General features: G+C 41.4%; 8 protein-coding genes across 8 annotated transcripts; all 8 read left to right on the top strand.

Annotated features, from left to right (window-relative positions):
* Nucleotides 1-551: 551 nt before the first annotated feature.
* GCK72_004860 (uncharacterized protein) lies at nucleotides 552-3,858 on the top strand (the record flags this gene model as incomplete). The annotated part of the gene is made up of 7 exons (XM_003093068.2): nucleotides 552-607; nucleotides 1,210-1,486; nucleotides 1,631-1,915; nucleotides 2,162-2,553; nucleotides 2,750-3,269; nucleotides 3,317-3,477; nucleotides 3,525-3,858. The coding sequence occupies 7 exons, from the start codon at nucleotides 552-554 to the stop codon at nucleotides 3,856-3,858; spliced, it is 2,025 nt and encodes a 674-aa protein (XP_003093116.2).
* A 1,113-nt stretch (nucleotides 3,859-4,971) lies between these two features.
* On the top strand, nucleotides 4,972-6,645 carry GCK72_004859 (uncharacterized protein; the record flags this gene model as incomplete). The annotated part of the gene is made up of 3 exons (XM_003093062.2): nucleotides 4,972-5,026; nucleotides 5,250-5,608; nucleotides 6,340-6,645. 3 exons carry the CDS (start codon nucleotides 4,972-4,974, stop codon nucleotides 6,643-6,645), a joined length of 720 nt encoding a protein of 239 aa, XP_003093110.2.
* Nucleotides 6,646-8,372: 1,727 nt separating this feature from the next.
* On the top strand, nucleotides 8,373-9,271 carry GCK72_004858 (uncharacterized protein; the record flags this gene model as incomplete). The annotated part of the gene is made up of 3 exons (XM_053724917.1): nucleotides 8,373-8,437; nucleotides 8,595-8,791; nucleotides 8,889-9,271. The coding sequence occupies 3 exons, from the start codon at nucleotides 8,373-8,375 to the stop codon at nucleotides 9,269-9,271; spliced, it is 645 nt and encodes a 214-aa protein (XP_053589111.1).
* A 219-nt stretch (nucleotides 9,272-9,490) lies between these two features.
* GCK72_004857 (uncharacterized protein) lies at nucleotides 9,491-10,360 on the top strand (the record flags this gene model as incomplete). Its single annotated transcript, XM_003093066.2, has 2 exons — nucleotides 9,491-9,647; nucleotides 10,125-10,360. The coding sequence occupies 2 exons, from the start codon at nucleotides 9,491-9,493 to the stop codon at nucleotides 10,358-10,360; spliced, it is 393 nt and encodes a 130-aa protein (XP_003093114.2).
* A 1,064-nt stretch (nucleotides 10,361-11,424) lies between these two features.
* GCK72_004856 (uncharacterized protein) lies at nucleotides 11,425-13,120 on the top strand (the record flags this gene model as incomplete). The annotated part of the gene is made up of 3 exons (XM_003093070.1): nucleotides 11,425-11,515; nucleotides 12,528-12,629; nucleotides 12,897-13,120. 3 exons carry the CDS (start codon nucleotides 11,425-11,427, stop codon nucleotides 13,118-13,120), a joined length of 417 nt encoding a protein of 138 aa, XP_003093118.1.
* A 234-nt stretch (nucleotides 13,121-13,354) lies between these two features.
* Nucleotides 13,355-15,998, top strand: GCK72_004855 (uncharacterized protein; the record flags this gene model as incomplete). The annotated part of the gene is made up of 6 exons (XM_003093060.1): nucleotides 13,355-13,497; nucleotides 13,572-13,904; nucleotides 13,952-14,227; nucleotides 14,926-15,358; nucleotides 15,411-15,551; nucleotides 15,687-15,998. The coding sequence occupies 6 exons, from the start codon at nucleotides 13,355-13,357 to the stop codon at nucleotides 15,996-15,998; spliced, it is 1,638 nt and encodes a 545-aa protein (XP_003093108.1).
* Nucleotides 15,999-16,830: 832 nt separating this feature from the next.
* On the top strand, nucleotides 16,831-17,880 carry GCK72_004854 (uncharacterized protein; the record flags this gene model as incomplete). The annotated part of the gene is made up of 1 exon (XM_003116184.2): nucleotides 16,831-17,880. The coding sequence occupies one exon, from the start codon at nucleotides 16,831-16,833 to the stop codon at nucleotides 17,878-17,880; it is 1,050 nt and encodes a 349-aa protein (XP_003116232.2).
* Nucleotides 17,881-18,627: 747 nt separating this feature from the next.
* On the top strand, nucleotides 18,628-19,233 carry GCK72_004853 (uncharacterized protein; the record flags this gene model as incomplete). The annotated part of the gene is made up of 1 exon (XM_053724916.1): nucleotides 18,628-19,233. The coding sequence occupies one exon, from the start codon at nucleotides 18,628-18,630 to the stop codon at nucleotides 19,231-19,233; it is 606 nt and encodes a 201-aa protein (XP_053589110.1).
* Between the last annotated feature and the right edge of the window lie 312 nt (nucleotides 19,234-19,545).

The raw sequence follows: 19,545 nt of genomic DNA, 5'->3' as shown, positions 1-19,545 counted from the left end.
TTTTCATACACCGGTTGAGAATTTGGTAAAACTTGGCACACATATACTTTCGACTAGGCTCAATTTAATGATGTTGTCGGAATTTGAAGAGTTATGCTCATTGGCTAGAAATCTCGATCTGAAAATTCTGAAAATTCAAGTCTCATTTTGTCCGCGTGGCATCCCTCTCTTGATTCTCTTTTTCTCAATAGAGAAAACAGCGAAAATGGGCAGTGAGGGGGAGTGGTGTTGGGAAGGTGATAGGTACGGTTCAGGCTGGAATGCTCTACCAAAACTAATCATCATTTTTCCAGGTAGAGCATTCCAGCCTTCACCTCCTCGGTTCAATTTTTTCAAAACATACCAAAAAAATCCGACAAAAATGAAAACATGACCTCGACGTGTTCATTTTTTTCCTCCTCAAATTGAAAAAAAAACTCAACAAAAAACGTCAACAACCAGAAAAATATCATTTCACATTTTATACGCCTGCGAAGGGGCGAACGGATTTCCGCATTAAAAAAGCGACATTGCGATAGGGACTCAAATTAAAAACAGTAGACACTCGAAAAATGGAGTCTGATAGCAAAGATGTAATTAAAACTGGAAGTGATGGACAACTAAAAGAGTGAGTTAACGTGGGGGGAAAAGGGGAGATCTGGCGCGTCGGTGGCGCTTTTCGGGGGAATCAGAAACGACCGCAATTACATCATGATATCGTTACGAGATTCATATTTTGAAATTTAATGGAAAGATAATGTTGCTACAGTGTTGATTTCAACATATTCACCAGTTTTGCTTGAAAATTTTCAGAGTTTAAAAAAATTCAAAAAATAGCTAAAACTTGAATTTTTATCAAGTTTTGAGATAACGTCACAGTGTGCGTAATTGTGCTAATGGGTTGAATTTGGGTTTTTTAAAATAGAAAAAGTATTGCTCTTTATTCTTGTGGTTGATAACTTTTTGTGCGAGCTGTCCCTGTTGAAGTACACAGCCTAGAACATAGCCTCCCAAAATGCTCAGGACGAGTTTTAGATATCCCATTTCCGGAGCCTATGACTCTATTGGTTGGCCACGAACAAAAAAAATTGTTAATTACAAAACGATAGATCGAAACTTGTTCTACATAGTTATTATAAATTCTAGCTTGAAAAATAACATGGCTCACTATTCCGGGCTCTAGAAGTGCATCATCTCGATTAACTGCTCTCCTTTAATCTTTTCTTCCAGTGACCCAAAAGGTCCGTCAAAAAGTAAACGATCAAATCGTAAGAAAAAAAGCGAATTACCACCAATTCTTCTTCCAAAGTTTCCATCTCAAAAACAAGTGAAAAAGAACAATTCGGATGATAAAATGGAGAGGAGAGAGGATGACGAGTCGACACCAATGTGTCCGTCGGATAAAGCGATAGAAGATGGAGATGATATGGAAAAACCACCGGATGAACAAGAAGAAGAACAAATCGATGATACGCAGGAGAATGCTCCACCGGAACAACCGATTGTGGTGAGTATGCAAGCGCGCTTCATTGATATTCCACTATAAGTGGCATTTACGAGTTCTCCTATGCTCCGATAGAGCGCATTTGCAACATATTAGAAACTTGAACATCCGGACTCACAAACCCACAGAAAAACACAATTTTTTTAGGAAGAGAATCCGAAGAAGCCTGCACCCGAGAAGCCTCCTATCGCCTCTGATAAAAAGGTTCGTACCGATAGATCCCAAATGAAGCCACGTGTGAAAGAAGGTCTTAGTGGGCGGAGCGAAGACAGAAAAACAAGAAAATTGGCGCCTCCGACGGACAAAGCGGACAGTAAACGGAGAAGTGGGCTGAATAAACGACCGTCTGCAGAGGATTTGTTCTCGGAAGAAGGGAAGAAGAGTTATAGGAGGTCGAAAAAAATTAATACGAAAAAAAGGACAATTCAACAGGTAGGCTATTCTCCGTACTCTCCTCTCATCACCTCCTTCCCGACCTCCCCCCTTTCTCTACACACTCCCGTTGCACCTCTCTCACCGCACGGATGGCCGAGTGGTCTAAGGCGCCAGACTCAAGTGTGAAATCGCTTGCCTCGAGTTCGAGGTCGACTGGGTGTTCTGGTACTCGTATGGGTGCGTGGGTTCGAATCCCACTTCGTGCAGATCTTTTTGCATTTTTTTGACGAATTTTTATTTCAGAAACATCCTCCGGACCCCCAGAATGTGAATCAGGCAGCTTCACCTGACGGTAAGCGGGAACGTTCTCTCATAATGGCTGTTCCGGAGAGGTCGATGGATGAAAAGGGGAGAAAAGCGGCAGCAACGGGAGCACAGCCTATTGCTCAAACTCCGCCTGGTCATACAACGACTTTGCCACCACCGATCCAAACTCCGCCACCACCAGGAGGGTTTCCACCGTTGAAAAAGGAACAGAAAGATCAAGGATCTGGTGGACAGAGATCGAATATGGGAATGTTGTCGTCGAAGGGATTCGATCCGGCGGCGAAGAAAAGGAAGAAGAGGGGATTTCTGAAGAATGTATACAAAAAGACAAAGTTTTGGGGAAGAAAGTCAGATTGTGTGGCCGATCCGTAAGTTGTGGGTTTGGATGGTTGTCCGACTAAGACTGTAGGGCTAGATTTATGACCACCCTAAGATTCGCCGCCGAGCTTGCCTCAAGTAGTGTAGTGGCGAAGAAGGGCGACTATCGTTCAAAGGGTCCTGGTTCGATTCCCATTGCAGTGAAATTTTTTCTTTTCTATTCCTATCGAATTCCACCATCTTCAGAACTACCGAACAGCTCGGAAAATCATATGTTCCACCAGAATACGATATGAAAAACAAAGCCGATTTTCTACCGGATATTAGAAAATGGTTTTCTGTATACAAGGATGATCAACTGGCAATGCGATTAAAAATGAATCCGTGTACCACTGAAAAAGAGATTTTTCTGAACAACCGCCCGTTCTGGCTGACACCTCAACCCGGAGATGAAGCACCTCCGAAGGTTCGGATTCAATTGCACCGCCCCTTGAAACTACTATACGCCAAAAACTCACTGGATCTTCTTCCCAAACTCACAAGAACTGAAGAAGGATTTTTCGACCCAAAAACAGCGGAATTTAAAGCGTTGAAACAGATTGATAAAGTGATTGGAGTGGAGGATGCGGACTCAGCGAGATTGAAGGAACGGGACAGAGAAGCAAAGGAGAAGGCGAAAGAGAAAGAATTGAAGAGAATCACGACGAACACATTCTATTCCACGATAATGTTTGAGGAGGAGAAGTTGAGATATGACGAGAAAAAGGTGGGTATTGTCATCTGTTTTTTTCCGTAAACGAGAGAAAATTGCAGAAAGAACTCGATCCGAACCAGGGGATAAAGGAAACAGACCCTCCGAAACCTCCTCCCAATGAGCCACGAGTATGGTGGAAACCGCATGTAGAACCAAGTAATGAAGAGAAGAAGAAACTGAAACCGGGAGAGTATATTCAGAAACTTAACATCTATGATAGGTGAGTCTATTCTCGCTCTTTAGATAATTTAATATTTTCTTTCTCAGAAAAGGTCGGCCGACTCCCGTCTTAAAGCCCAAAGAAAATCCCAATCATATTCCTAATCATATTCCCAATCATATTCCCAATCCTAATCCCAATCCTAATCCCAATCCCAATCCCAATCTCAAGGAGAAACCTACGAACATTATCAAGGAAAATCAAAAGGAAGATCCAAAGGACAAAGATCCTAAGAGAAAATTCAAAGAGGTCAGTTATACGATGGGAAAAGCGAGAATTCTGAGAAAGCCGACGGTGACGCCGACCCAATCGCCTTCTGGAACCTCGGTCTCGACGAAGTCGGCCACGGTGTCCTCGTCGATGGAGGATAATAAGAAGTGAACTTGTTCTAGTTATCGAGATAAATAAATTGTTTAGTAAGGTTTTGAAGATTGACTGAGTTTAGTAGATTGATTGAGTTTAGTAGTTCATTTTGTAGTTGACAACTTTTTTGTACGGACACTCCCTAGCAAGTTGCATATCGACAAAGTAATTTCTCCCTCAAATCATCCCATTTCAGTGCAAAATAAAGTTATTTTTGAGATGTCCTCTTAAACTCACCATAACTCACTAGGGAGTGCTTGTACAAAAAAGTTGTCAACTACAAAAATGAAGCTCTCCCTTTGTTCTTTATGGTTTATACATAATTTACTTTGTGGGACAATCAGTGATACCGTAACAACCTCTCAAAGTAGGTCATTATCAACAGATAAAGGCCAAAATGTATATCTTACTGCAGGGTACTGTAACTCTCTAGGGAAAGTCTGTAGAAAAAAGTTGTCTACTATAAAAATGAAGTTCTCATATTTCTTGATTCATCAAATGTAAATTCAGTCCGGTTGCATTTGTTTATGACCCCCATGATGTAATCTCAAAATTATCATGTTTCTCGCTAATCTAGCGGCAGAGATTATTAGATAGTGAGGCATCAGACTAGTTCGATTTGGTTTTTCGACAGTTTGACGTTTTAAAACTATTTAGTTTAAAATTGAGATGATTCTGAATAGAGCCGATTTGAAGCCATGCATTTCGAAACCGCCCGGTTTCGAACTATCTCTGGTGTCGAGATGTCTACTTTCCAACGCTACGACATCCTACTCCCTCGGAGCCATTATTCCTCAATTCCCTCTCTATATACATCCATTTCAAAAATGAACTGGAACCAATGATCAAATAAATCGTCTTATTGTTGTTCTTGCCATTGTCCATTTCCTCCCCCCTTCTCTTCTCCTATTTTTCGGCAACAACTGACCTCTAAATCTGTTATCAGTGTAAAGAATGATTTGTTCCCTCTCTATTATCTCTCGTTTTTCTTTTTTCTTTCTTCCAAATGACCGTTGTCATCATCTCGAAACAATGGAATCGGGGGAGGTTAGCATGTTTACACTGCTTTGAATTCTGCATATAAGGGGATTCAAGGTAAGTGATAACTTCATTTTTCTGATGTATTAAGAAATGACGATTTGCAAATTATTACTGCTTTGTACGGTGTTTGGTGCTGTCGCCGCGAGTGAGTTGATTTTTTTCTTACGTTGGTTGACTGGGAGGTAAAGAGAGTTTTGAAAGGCTGTTATAGCGTCATGAAGGATAGGAGAGTACCTGATTTTGGTAGGAGTGTAGATCAAAACTAGATTATCATTTTCTTAAGCGACAACTGTTTTGTACAACCTCTCCGAAGAAAGTTAAAACTGATTTTAAGAATTTATTTGTTGAAATCATTCTCCTATTTCCAGCATGGTCGATGAGTGGATATGCCTGCAACCAACCCCAATTATACTCCCAATGTAATTGCCCCTCATTCTGTAGTAGTTATATGCAACAACCCCAGTATTCCCCATGTGGATACTCTAATGGATGCTCAGGAGGTGGTGGGGGATACTATCCAAGAAGACGTCATCATCACCGTAAACACAAGAAGCCACGTCGCAAGTTCCGTTTTGATTCGGATGAAGATGAAGACATGGCACTACCACCAAGGAAGCAGGTTTCGAGAGTGTTGAGTGAGGAACAAGGATTCATTGAGGAGAAATCGTCGAGAGTGACTTCTGGAGGAGGAGCCAGTGGGAAGACTGACAGCTCGTGGGAGAATGAGGTAAGACCATGGGGATAAACAGGAGTGCGACAGGTACAGTACCGTCCAAATGGTTATAAACTTAGGTCGTTTTCAGCTGAAATTGGGCAACTTTGAGAGTGTGTCATGGTAATGCTGATTGTCCCATCGAGTAGATTTTTAATGAATTATACAGAACAAAGGTAGAGCTTCATTTTTGTAGTTGACAACTTTTTTGTACGGACATTCCCTAGAGAGTTATGGTTATTCGTCTTACGACAGCTCAAAAATCACACTTGTTTACACTAAAATTGGTCGATTTGAGGGAGAAATTACTTTGTCAGTACGTAACTTGCTAGGGAGTGCCCATGCAAAAAAGTTGTCAACTACAAAAATGAAGCTCTACCTTTGTTCTGTATAATTCATTAAAAATCTACTTGATGGGACAATCAGTATTACCATGATACACTCTCAAAGTTGGCCAATTTCAACTGAACACGGCCAAAGTTTACAACCTTTTGGACGGTACTGTAAATACGTTTTGAACGGTTTTACTTCGTCAGTACTGAGTAGATTTACTAGTTGACGGTAATTAACAAAATTCAATGAATATTTCAACAGCTCATGTGTTAATTTACGAGATCAGGTGTAGATTTACGAAATAGATGTAGATTTACAAGTTCGAATCTCGGTTTACAAACTCACCCTATTGTAGGTTCACCCATTCAAGTGTTGATTTACCAGGTTGGCTTTACCAATTATACCATTTTCAGGACCTCTGGGAGAAGAAATTCGTGACTGAACGTACCCGAACCACTCCAGAAGAGAAGCTAGACTCCGAAGAGTTCCCTGAGATTACAAGTGAAGAAATTGCAGAATCTGAACGCCGAATGCGAATGAGAACATCCACCATGCCACCACAAGTTGTCCAACCTCAACCACAACCAATGGGTGGTGGAGGACTCGGTGGATTGGGACTCGGAAATGGAGGACTATTCGGAATAAGTAGTGGAGTTGGAGTGGGTGTTCCAGGTGTCGGACCGATTGGAGTGTCCAGTGGTCTTGGTATTGGAAAATAGATTAATTGTGTGTCTTCCTCGTCCTTCAAGTACATTTTGATTGATCTCACATTGTTACTTCTTGTATTTTTCGCTACTATTTTTTTGTTTTCCATGAAAACAATGAAGATGTTTTTGTTCTTTTTTTGTGGTTTGACCTTATGACCCGAGTATAAAAGAGAAAAAGTGAAAATTTTTGGAAATAAGGTCAAAAAGTAGTGGAAGACAGTCCTGGAAATGACAACGCATCGGATAGCTCTCGTATTATTTGTTCTGGTTATTCCGGTGGTTTGTAGTAAGTTTTTGTACCTTTCAACTTTGTTAAAGAAATTTAGCAGGTTTTTGAGATCTTGAAACCGATACGATATGATAGCTCCAAGGTAGAGTAATTTATGTGCGAAGAGGTGAACTCCTGAGGATTCGGAATGACAACCAAAGATTTCAGTGGCTGGCATGTGATTCTTGGAGACACCATACATAGTTAATTTCAGTGTTAGGCAAGAGTTGAAACCGGTTGAGCAATGTTTGCCTCACAATGAACTAATTTTTTGAATAAGACTTCAGACACATTTACGTGTTCTATGTATAGATTTCCTATCCTAAGTTTCCGATTTTCTACAGTACTACAGTGCGCGAAATATCTTTAGGACCCCCCTCAAATTTGGGGGTTCTGGAAAACCCAGAAGAGATATCAAATATCTGTGAATGCCAATCGATTCCAAATCCAAAATAACCCTCGGACACAAATTTTCATGAACCTATCACTTTTCATACCCTCGTACCACCAAAAAGTCACTTTTTTGGCCGCGAAATATCTTTAGGACCACCTGAGAAAGTCAATTTTCAGTTGATTTTCAGAAAAATTATTTAGGTGGAAATAGTTTTGGGTAATACAAAATCACATTTTAATGTGTTTTTACATGTTTTAACATCAATTTCTGCTTGTTTTATCTTCAAAAACAAAACTCCAATATCACGCGAAATCACTTTTTGTGCATTTTTCGACTTTGATGGTTTATTTCTCTGAAATAGAATTGACTACTATTCTGAAACGTTATCGGTCATTTGACTCATTTATTTGTGACTCTAATGGAAAAAAGATTTCGGAAAAATACCGACTTTGAGCGGAGTTACATGTCATCCATTCAAAATGACTCCATTTACAACTGAAAACGTGGAAAAAAAACTGTTTGGATTCAATTGCAAGTAACTCCGCTCAAAGTCAGTATTTTTCCGAAATCTTTTTTTGCAATAGGCTCACAAATAAGTGAGTCAAATGACCGATAACGTTTTAGAATAGTAGTCAATTCTATTTCAGAGAAATAAACCATCAAAGTCGAAAAATGCACAAAAAGTGATTTCGCGTGATATTGGAGTTTTGTTTTTGAAGATAAAACAAGCAGAAATTGATGTTAAAACATGTAAAAACACAATAAAATGTGATTTTGTATTACCCAAAACTATTTCCACCTAAATAATTTTTCTGAAAATCAACTGAAAATTGGTTTTTTCAGGTGGTCCTAAAGATATTTCGCGGCCAAAAAAGTGACTTTTTGGTGGTACGAGGGTATGAAAAGTGATAGGTTCATGAAAATTTGTGTCCGGGGGTTATTTTGGATTTGGAATCGATAGGCATTCACAGATTTTTGATATCTCTTCTGGGTTTTCCAGAACCCCCAAATTTGAGGGGGGTCCTAAAGATATTTCGCGCACTGTAGTATTCCCAGTTTCCAGACTTCTACGGATCAATGACTGGATATGCTTGCAACCAACAAAGCATGTATCAAGGATGTAATTGTCACAGCTTGTGCCAGTGAGTTTCGAAAAAATTTCTAATGTATTGGAAATGTGAAAAATATTGCTCTACTGCAAAAGACATTTGAAAACCAAAAAACGCGTCTATCGCGCACCAGACTATTCCTTTCTTTCCAAACCCTAAACTTCTTCCAAATTCAATTTTTCCTTTTCAGACCGTACACGGACCCGCATGAAATGTATTATCACCATGGATATGGTTGTCAGGGACACTGCTCTGGTGGGTGTGGAGAAGAAGGGGAGGTTGATGAATGTGGAATGAAGAAGAAGAAGAGAAAGCATAAGAAGAAGAAGAAGAATAAGAAGAAGTTTAGGTTTTCAGAGGAAGAAGAAGCGAGTGTCGTGGATAATGGTGAGTTAAAGGGTATGGGGCTACGTGAGGACTCTGAATCTGCTCCATTTTTTCGTCGGAAAACTTGAAATTTGATTCTGAATCCTCACGTCTTCAGATTCCCAGTTATTCAACCTTTGTATTCTGAAAACTCTAACCTACATGTTTCAACCACCTGGTTTTCCAGAATCCTATAAAAAGAAGAAACCAGTAGCTGAAGACGACGATGATGAACTCCCCCTTCCTCCGACTTCCGAAGAAGAGGCAGCCGCCGCAAGAAACTCGAAAAAAGAGGACAAAGACTGGGAGGACGATGAGAAATGGGAAAGGAAATTTGTGAGCAGGACGACGACTCCTGCTCCGAGACCTGCTGCTCCGAGTGGAGGACTCGGTGGATTGGGACTCGGAAATGGAGGTCTATTCGGAATAAGTAGTGGAATTGGAGTGGGTGTTCCAGGTGTCGGACCGATTGGAGTGTCTAGTGGTCTTGGCATTGGATAGTGATGGATTTTTGGGTCCGGTAATAGGTATTAGAGGTTTTTTTTGTATATTTTTTTAATAAAATTTTCAATTTTTGCTTAATTTTTTCACTTTCAACGTGACATCCCGCAGACCAAAAAACCAGTAATTTCACGTGTCTTTCGCTAGAAGCCACGTCTCTTCTCCCTCCACTATGAATTCATTATTTCCGTGGTTTCCCTCTTGCCTAGGATAACAAAAATGACAACGATAACTGTCACCGCTAACACTTTCGGAGAAGAGGAGGAAGACGACGAACAGGTGGAGCAACAGGAACCGGAACAACTTGTGCTCCGTCTCAGAGCACCTCAACCACCGCCGAGTCCGCCGCATGTCACGTGGGCAGCTGATGTTGTTGGTGAGTTGGGGAAGGGGGACATCGGGACATCTGGAAGTATGGATAGACAGACAGACGTTGGAAATTTTGTGTTAGATTTAGAAAGTTGATCACATTAGGATACCTGGAACAAAGAAATTATTAATTTGTTTTAAAATGTCACGGTTTCGAAACGTCCCAGTTTCAAAAAATTTGGCTTTTTAATGTTTGAAATGGAAAAGTTTAAAAACCGGGACTTTTCTAGACCGAGTCATTTCAAAACTGAAAATTTATGAAACGAGACATTTGAGATGTTTCAAAACTAATACATTTAGAAATCCAGACGTTTTGAAACCAAATGAATTTTACCTTTTACTAGTTTTATTTTTTATTTTTGGGATATCACGGTTTTTAAATGTCCCTTTTAAAAACATCCAACTGTTTTATGATTACTGTAGAACTTTTGAGGGCAGACACAGTATCCGGACATTTTGACACACACAGATTTTTCTTTTCCAGACAACGAACACATGGGACGTCTGAAATCCAACTGCTGTTGTATCTACGTGCCACCCCGTCGCTGGGATGATCCTTCGACTTGGGAACCAGATGAGCACGAGACAGAACATTGTAGAGGACACACTCTTCCGGAGAAGAAGAAGAAGAATTCAAGTGGAGGTGGAGATGAGGATAAGGAAGATGAAGGAGAGGAGAAGAAGAAAGAGGAAGGAGGATGTGGATGTGATCACTGCTGATGGGATGACGGTATGGAAGTGAACGAACGGTCAAAATGTTTGATAAAACTCGCAAATAAAACTCTCGTTTGATTGAAACTCTTGTCGTTTTGTAACTGTTTTTTCTCTATTGCAGTGTGTGCCTTTGGAAAGTAGTTAAGAAAATTTTTCGAAGATTCTTCGAAAACTTTGAAAAATTTTGAAAAAATCTGAGATGTTTGGAAATTTCTTCTTCTAGGAGATTTTGGAAATTTCGAGAAAAATCTTGAAACAATGATTTCCCTTATGAATATGCAGTTTAGGTTTCTAGAGCACATTTGTGTTCGTCCTCGCATAAAATGTTTGCCAGTTGTTTCCTAGAAACTTCCAGAAATTTCTGAAAATCCCACAATTCTTCAAAAAATCATCGAAAAATCGTCGAAACATTTCTTCCGAAAAATTAAAAAAAAAAGATTTCGCAATAAATTTTTCTAAGAATTTTCGAAAAATCATCCGAAAAATCTTACGGAAAATCTTTTGAAAATCTTTCAAAGTCACACAGTGCTCTATTGTGAGCAAAGCTCGTAAATCCACAAACAGCTCGTAAATCGACAAAAACTTTGTAAATCGACATAAGAGCACGTAAATCTACACGTAAACTTGCAAACTAAAACTCAAGCTGTTTCCTTAAAACTCTCGATAGAGCGCACTTCCTGTCCCCCCGAATTGCCCACTTTTCACTCTTTGCCCTACTCATATTGCAACTCGAAAAACTGTCAAAACATAAGGAGCTCTCTACCACTTAACAACTGTTTTCTCTGCGTCTCCTCAATCCACGTGCTATCTATGCAGAGTGGGCGGAGCTTGTGTGAGAGCACATAAATGAGCACACACGGAAAGAGACGAAACAAAACAAACGATACGAGTAAAAGAGGAGAAGAGAGAGGGGCAACTAATACCTTTGGGATAGTTCAGTTAGTTATTGACATTACTGATTTGTAAAAGGAAAGAAAGAGAGCTTCTGGTGGTTCGCATCAAGATTTTTGTTTCTTTTTATTTGATCTACCTTTGTTTCGAAAATTCCGTTCAACCCGGCTGCCGTTATCATGGTGCTCATTTATGCAATCAATTTTTATTTTTTACTTCTTATTTTGATACCGTCCACACCTACGGTTAGTGGACAGGATACTGCACCGAGTGAGTTTTTATCAAGTTGTTTGCTTGTTTTCGTTATTGATTAAATGCATCGTTTTTTTTGAATTCCGAGGTTCAGGAGCATGTATACAGTGCCGGACAAAAAGCTATCAACTTTGGCTGTTTTCAGTGGAAAATGACCAACTTTGAGAGTGCGCCAAAGTAATTCTGATTGTCACACCAAGAGCATTTTTTATGAATCATATAGATTGAACGTAGAGCTCCATTTTTGTAGTTGACAACTTTTTTGCACGAACGCTCCCTAGGGAGTTATGGTCATTTTAAGACGACAGCTCAAAAATCGCATTAATTTGCATCGAAATGTGTCGATTTGAGGGAGAAATTATTTTGTCGATATGCAACTTTCTAGGAAGTGTCCGTACAAAAAAGTTGTCAACTACAAAAGTGGAGCCCTACCCTTGATCTGTATGATCGATTAAAATGCTCTTGATGTGACAATCAGAATTACTATGGCGCACTCTCAAAGTTGGTCATTTTCCACTGAAAACAGACAAAGTTGATAGCTTTGTGTCCGTTACTTTAGATTGATAGTAGGACATCACAGGTTTTACAATTTCGCTCTACCGAAGTATCATTTTTCTCTGTGTCTCTCAATTTTACATGCAATTTTTATCGGTATCGGTAGAGAGTGGTTGTGGAAAGTATAAGATGTTAATAGAAAACTTCCAGCTGCCCAGATTTTTAGAAATTGAGTTTTTTTTTTTCGAAATTTCATTTTTACAAAATGCATCGACCAATTTTTGGGGTTTTCGAAGAAAAATAATTGTAAAGGAGTTTGAAAAATCCTCATGTTGACTAAAAATCTATCAATGAGGGAGACGGGATTTTCAAGTTTTTGAAGTCTAGAAAGCAACTTTTTTTGTAAATTTGAGACTAGGCTGGACATCTGGACAAACACAACCTTATAGACTTTTAAAAATAAAAAATTCGGACATTCGGATATCCGAATACACAGACAGACACTCTCATAACCCCCAAATTTCCCAATTTCCAGACAGTCTCTGGTGTGTTGAGGGCGAGAAAAAACTGTATTCTCCAGTTCAATGTCCTGCAGAAACAACGGAATGTTTCAAGTTCACATGCGACGGAATTGAAGGTTGGTGGCCTAGAAAACTTCTAGTCCCTCATTATTATAATAGAATGAGATAACCATAACCAGATAACACTCCACTATAATCACAGTTTTTTTTCCACAGAGTACACATGGCTCCAGCGGGTCCAGAAGGCTAATGCCGCGGTGCGGCTCAAGTCTTTTGGTATTTTACATTTGAAAAAGTGCAAACGCGCTCTAAAGATAATTTATCAATAGAGCGCGTTTTCATTATTCCATCACCCGTTTTTTATTCATATCATTCTTTTTCAGAGCCATTCGTTGCTCGTGGTTGTGGTCTCTCTGTTCTGAAATCCGCCGCAGGTCTACCCAATGAATCCTGCCATCAAGCTCAATCAATTTGTGAGCAAGTGGGCGGAGTCTCGAGTTGTCATACGTGTAATAACAAACATATGTGTAATATATCATTTCCTAATTTCTCAGTGTTAATTGTTGCCCTGTTGAGTTGTTTAATTTTTATTGCCGGTGTACTGTAGTTTTTTATTTATTTAATTAAAATTAAAATTAAATAAAGAATTTTCTATTGAAAAAAAAAACAACAAAAACGTGTCCGACCTCCCAGAATATTGTATTGTTTCGTGGCCGCAAAGGTCAAAACAAATTAATCATTTTCCGCGTTGCCAAGAAAAACTTTCGAAAATTAATATTTCTGGAATTTTCTGACCACTCCTCTCTCTCTTCTCTCTCGAAAACACATACAGTATTGAACAATGAATGTCGATAATTATGGATGGGAAAGCAGCTTATCAATGGTGGCGAACGAGCAGACTAGGACCGCCCGTCCACGTCACGGTGGTACGATTCCGATTCTGTTGAGACCGGTTTTTATGAATGCGGTGGAAGTAGGATATTCGTGAGTTTTTTTTTTGAGAACTCAAAGAGTGGCCTAGGAACCCTAACGATGGCCTAGAAATCCAACATTTCCAGATACGCCCACTGCGACCGTGACAAGAAGCTCAACGTACGCGGTGTCACCATCGCCCTCTGGCACTTCATCTGTCGTGGTCATCAAGCCATCGCTCTCCTACCGTACTGCTTCAAAAACTATGCCGAAAAGTCATCAAGATACTCGGAGCTCATGATGCTCTACCGTTTGAATCTCATCGAGTTCACGCCGGGATTCGGAAGTGAAAAATATGCGGAAGTCAATCGAATCATGGTCAACAGAGCTTATGAGACGGGCGGTTGTTTGGTGGCGAGATCTCAGATGCAGGGGATTACGGATAACAAGACGAATCTGGTGGATGTTGTGGAGCAGAGGTAAGTGCACTCTAGCAAACTCGCTTCACCGCACATAAAAATTTCAGACTTCTGATGCCAACATTCAATGGTGATGATATCATGTTCCCGATCGACGGTCCACTCGGAAGAAACGGTCCATCTCTGGAACAAACTCTCCAATGCGAACAGGGATCTCCCGATTGGAGACTCTGCTCGGAACATCAACTTCTCCTTTCGGATCAACGTCATTGGTTGGAGAAGTTGGCTCTTTTGGTACCGGAGAAAGTCGGATGGACCCGGATGGTTCAGATTATGCAGGCAGGTGGCGGAGCGACGGAGGATAGGAATGAGATGGAGAATGAGTGAGTTGGGCGGAGGGAGAGGGGACATCTGGACAAACAGATTGGCAGTCGGCGCATCCGCACATTTTGTGAATTATGTAGACATTCGGGCATCCTGATCAACATACCGACGTACGGGAAAAATGTCTAAAAGTAGAAATTTCGGTCAAAAATTGACATTTATCAAATCTTCGACCTTTTTTTTTTGAAAAATCAATGTTTTTTATTCTGATGTGCAGGCCACGGCTGCTTTCTAACTTTTCTGACCGAAAAAACCGAAAAACTCAAAAGAGTTTTTTGAAGGCAAATGTCTTGAATTTGTATGAAAACTTGAAAGTATTTTAGGACAGACCCCCAGAAACGTGTTTTTGTGCACAAAATTAGAAAAAAATCAATCACAAAATCACTATTTTTGTTACTAAATTTTTGAAAATCACTGTAGAAGTTTTCAAAATTTTTCGAACAGCCCTGGTACAGACAGAAATGCATTCATCTAGATATCTGAGCAATCAGACATTCGGACAAACAGACTAACAGACGGACAGACAGGTCAAACTGAGCCTGAGACCAATGGATAGCTATCATTAATCGGGCAGTTCTAGTTCGTGGACATCCGGACAGACCGAAATCTACATAGAACTATAAAATCTGACTGACCTACATCTTCCACCTTTTCCTACAGTAATCCTTTCCTACCGTAACCCAATCTCCTTTTCCAGACCACCAATGATTCCATCCCCACCACTGGAGAATCCATTCCAACGGCCAACTCTGAAACATGCTCAACCATTGATGCTCATGAATCACGAGAACACTCCAATGGCTCATCATAATGCTGGTCCTCCAACTCAAGATCAATATCATCACAATCATCATTTTCCGACTCACCATCTTCCGAACCCTCATCAATTCTATCAACATCGTCGTCGTTTCTCTGCTGGTGGAGGGCCTCAACACTATCATATGACTCACGTCAATCCACATCATCCTCATAACATCGGAGGAGGAGGAATGGGAGCAGGCAGACCGTCGTTGAATCGTGCGAGAATGACTGAGCAGGAGATGAAACACGAACGTCGTCGTGTTCTGAAGCACTCGGCCGCCACAGATTCGGTGGTTTCGACGGATAGCACACAGTCCGGGGAGCAGGAGGTAGGAGTTTGGGATTATGAGCGTCTGAATTCAACGATTTGGAATATTTCAGAGCCCAACGCCGTCGATCGATGCGAGTCAAGGAGAGTTCCCGGCTCGTCAAGATATTGAAAATTTGGAGAATGAAGAGGTGGAGCAGAAGAGAAAGGATGAGATTCTGGCACAGTTGTCGCAGATTTTTGGGTACTCTAAGGTAAGATTGAGAGTCGGAACTGTGGGTTAAGAGGGTCTGAAAATCAAAAGTCACTTTGTTTTGATCATCATCCGATCCTGATTCCTTCCCAACATCTATTATTGCTATCCCCTCCTAACCATCTCCTATTTTCAGTCAATTCGTGTCATGTCCAAATTTCCATCGATCCACGAATTCCCCCTTCTCGTTGAGAAGTGTATCCATGAACCAGATCAAGATGGTGACCACCAAGAATTCCACGACACCCTTGCTCATCCAACCTCATCTGGAGACAACCAAGAAGATGTCCTTGTGACTGAAGCAGCCAGTGAAGTTATTGCGGAAGTGGATGATCTGATTGATTTCTCGGATGAACCATTGCCTGTATTGAACTCATCAACTGACCAAGACAATGGGGAAATTAACTCGAATGACGCAATGCAACAAATTATTGATTTGATGTTTTGATGGAGAGAAGAAACTAACTTTTTTAATAGGAAAAGAAGTTAATATTATGTGTATTGATTATTGAAATTATAGGATTATTCGAAATAAAGCAAGTTTTATTGAACGTTTTTTTGTATTGTTCTAAGAAAAGTACAGCAGAGTTGCCGGTGGCAAGGTACCCTCATAACCCTGTATTCTCCGAGTCCTCACAATAAATACGCAACGACACTCCGCCAAAAGCTCACGCGCCTACCGTAACCTCAGCGCGTCAGTTCACGTGGACACGTGTACTCCACGTGGCAAAAGTAGTTTTCTGAAGTCGGTTGGCTTTCAGAGTTTAGTTCTAGTTTTAGCGTTGGTTGTTTTAGCTATTGTTTTGTAAGTTTACGCTCTCTTATTATAATTTCTTGCAATAAACCTTATTTATTGTAAGAAACTGTGTATTTGTCGTCATATTTATCCGGAACCTATCACCCCGTATTCGTACGCGGGCAACTTGGGGGCCGAATCGTGTCTATCGTATTCTCGTTATTCTTCCTTGTTTTCTGTAATTTTCTGGTTTATTTTTCTTCGGTTTGAATAAACGGAGGAATTATTTACTGGTTTTTGGCAGTTTCTTTCGTTGGATAACGTGGAAACTTGGAGGATTTCTCCGAAGAATCGAAGTAATCTTCGTCGATTGAAAATCAACGAAAAGTAGACAGTTTTTGGATAAAAACTTTGTTTACGGACGACAACGCAGCGCACTAAACTTATCGCTAGCATCGTCAAAGTGGAGGACGAAACAAGGTTGCAACTCGGGGAGTTGACAGCAAAATGCAGCGAACAGGAGGCGGATGCGATTCTGGAGCCGATGAGAAGTTTCCACAGAGAGTTGTTGGAAAAGTTCGAAGAAATCGGAGGAGATGAATGGCCGCGATCGGTGATTCGAGTTATGAGAGAGTTCAAGCTCGAATCGGTGGAAGAGTTGAGAGAAGCGTGTGCGAAGGCAGCGCAAGTGCAAGTCGAGGAGAACTTGTTGACGGAGTGCTGGAAGGAGGAAAAGGAGATGCTCGGGGAGCAAATCCGAGAAATCCAGAGAGAAAAGGAAATGCTCGGGGAGCAAATCCGGAAAAGTCAGAGAGAAAAGGAGGTGGCTGAGGCTCAGGTCAGGAAGCTGGAGAAGGCGCTGACGAAACCGAGGAAGAAGCTGGATCCGGAGGAGCGTAAGCCGAATGGCTTGCGGGATGAATCCCAGGAAATCGCTGTGGAAACAGTGGCGGGTGACGAAAAAACGAGTGAGGAGAAGAAGGTTTTCATGGTAGGAAATCTGGGAATCCGTGTGGAAAACAGGAATCCGTACAGGGAAACGGCGGAGAAGAGCAAGGAAATCGCTGTGGATACAGTGACGGATGAGGAAAAAGAAGGGATGAAGCCAAAGAAGACGGTGATTAGAGAATCGAAGATTCTCATAACTCCGAAAATCGGCGTGAAGGGAAAATCCATCTTTGAGTATCGGAAAAGTGCGCTGAACACGTGGAAGGATAAATTCGATTTTGCGAATGTAGAATCGGTCGTATTCTTGGTAAATCTCACGGAAGACGAGGAGACTAACCAAAAGTTGGGTGCACTGGTGCTGGAGTTAGCTGAGGAGGTGAAGGAGATCACGATCATTCCATACATGATGGAGTGTGCAAAATCGGGATTGGTGGAAAGTTGGAAACGGAGTTGGATAACTGCCGGTAATGTGAAGTGGAACGATTCGTCTGCGAGTGGCAAAACAGGCGAGAAATTCAAAACGGTGGAACAACTGCTGGAGTTCCTGGAGGAGAGTACGACGGAGAATTTGGTGGTGGCCAAGCTGAGAAAGGAGTCGGTGACTTCGGAGGCACGGACAAAGGAGAACAAATGGAGTCATCATTGATGTCATCTTGATGGACAATCCAAATTGTTAATTGTTTTGTTGTTTTAGTAGTAGTGCAAAATTAGGGTAGCATTTTGTATTGAGGTCTCCTAAAGACAACTTTTTGATTATTTTGATGTTAGGGTGGTGTGACTGAGTTTAGGCTAGGTGGTGTGAGATAAGGGGAGAAGAATGTAAGTCGTATCTGTGAGAGTACTCGAACCGGTCGGGGCCCGGTTTCTGTAAAGGGGGGGAAGTTGCCGGTGGCAAGGTACCCTCATAACCCTGTATTCTCCGAGTCCTCACAATAAATACGCAACGACACTCCGCCAAAAGCTCACGCGCCTACCGTAACCTCAGCGCGTCAGTTCACGTGGACACGTGTACTCCACGTGGCAAAAGTAGTTTTCTGAAGTCGGTTGGCTTTCAGAGTTTAGTTCTAGTTTTAGCGTTGGTTGTTTTAGCTATTGTTTTGTAAGTTACGCTCTCTTATTTTATTTTCTTGCAATAAAGTAAATTTATTGTAAGAAACTGTGTTCTTTGTCGTCTTATTTTATCCGGAACCTACACCCCGTATTCGTACGCGGGCAACTTGGGGGCCGAACCGGGGATTGAACCCGGGACCTCTCGCAGGCGCTGACGAAACTGAGGAAGAAGCTGGATCAGGAGGAACGTAAGCCGAATGGCTTGCGGGATGAAGCCCAGGAAATCGCTGTGGAAACAGTGACGGGTGGCGAAAAAACGAGTAGTGAGGAGAAGAAGGTTTTCATGGTAGGAAATTTGGGAATCCGTGTGGAAAACAGGAATCCGTACAGGGAAACGGCGGAGAAGAGCAAGGAAATCGCTGTGGATACAGGGATGGAGGAGAAAAAAGAAGGGATGAAGCCAAAGAAGACGGTGATTAGAGAATCGAAGATTCTCATAACTCCGAGAATCGGCGTGAAGGGAAAATCCATCTTTGAGTATCGGAAAAGTGCGCTGGACACGTGGAAGAATAGATTCGATTTTGCGAATGTGGAAGCGATCGTATTCTTGGTAAATCTCACGGAAGACGAGGAGACTAACCAAAAGTTGGGTGCACTGGTGCTAGAGTTAGCTGAGGAGGTGAAGGAGATCACGATCATTCCATATCAAATGGATTGTGCAAAATCGGGATTTGTGGAATGTTGGATACGGAGTTGGATAACTGCCGGTAATGTGGAGTGGATCGATTCGTCTGCGAGTGGCAAAACGGTCGAGAAGTTCAAAACGTGGGAACAACTACTGGAGTTCCTGGAGGCGAGGACGACGGAGAATGTGGTGGTGGCCCAATTGAGAAAGGAGTCGGTGACTTCGGAGCCACGGACAAAGGAGAACAAATGGAGTCATCAGTGATGTCATCTTGGTGGACAATCCAAATTGTTTATTAATTGTTGTGTTGTTTTAGTAGTAGTGTAAAATTAGGGTAGCATTTTGCATTGAGGTCTCCTAAAGACAACTTTTTGATTATTTTGATGTTAGGGTGGTGTGACTGAGTTTAGGCTAGGTGGTGTGAGATAAGGGGAGAAGAATGTAAGTCGTATCTGTGACAGTACTCGAACCGGTCGGGGCCCGGTTTCTGTAAAGGGGGGGAAGTTGCCGGTGGCAAGGTACCCTCATAACCCTGTATTCTCCGAGTCCTCACAATAAATACGCAACGACACTCCG

This window comes from Caenorhabditis remanei, chromosome II (genome assembly GCF_010183535.1).
Source record: "Caenorhabditis remanei strain PX506 chromosome II, whole genome shotgun sequence".
Classification (NCBI taxonomy): domain Eukaryota; kingdom Metazoa; phylum Nematoda; class Chromadorea; order Rhabditida; family Rhabditidae; genus Caenorhabditis; species Caenorhabditis remanei.
The sequence above is the reverse complement of the archived record's forward strand: the minus strand, read 5'-3'. Positions and strand labels throughout refer to the sequence as shown.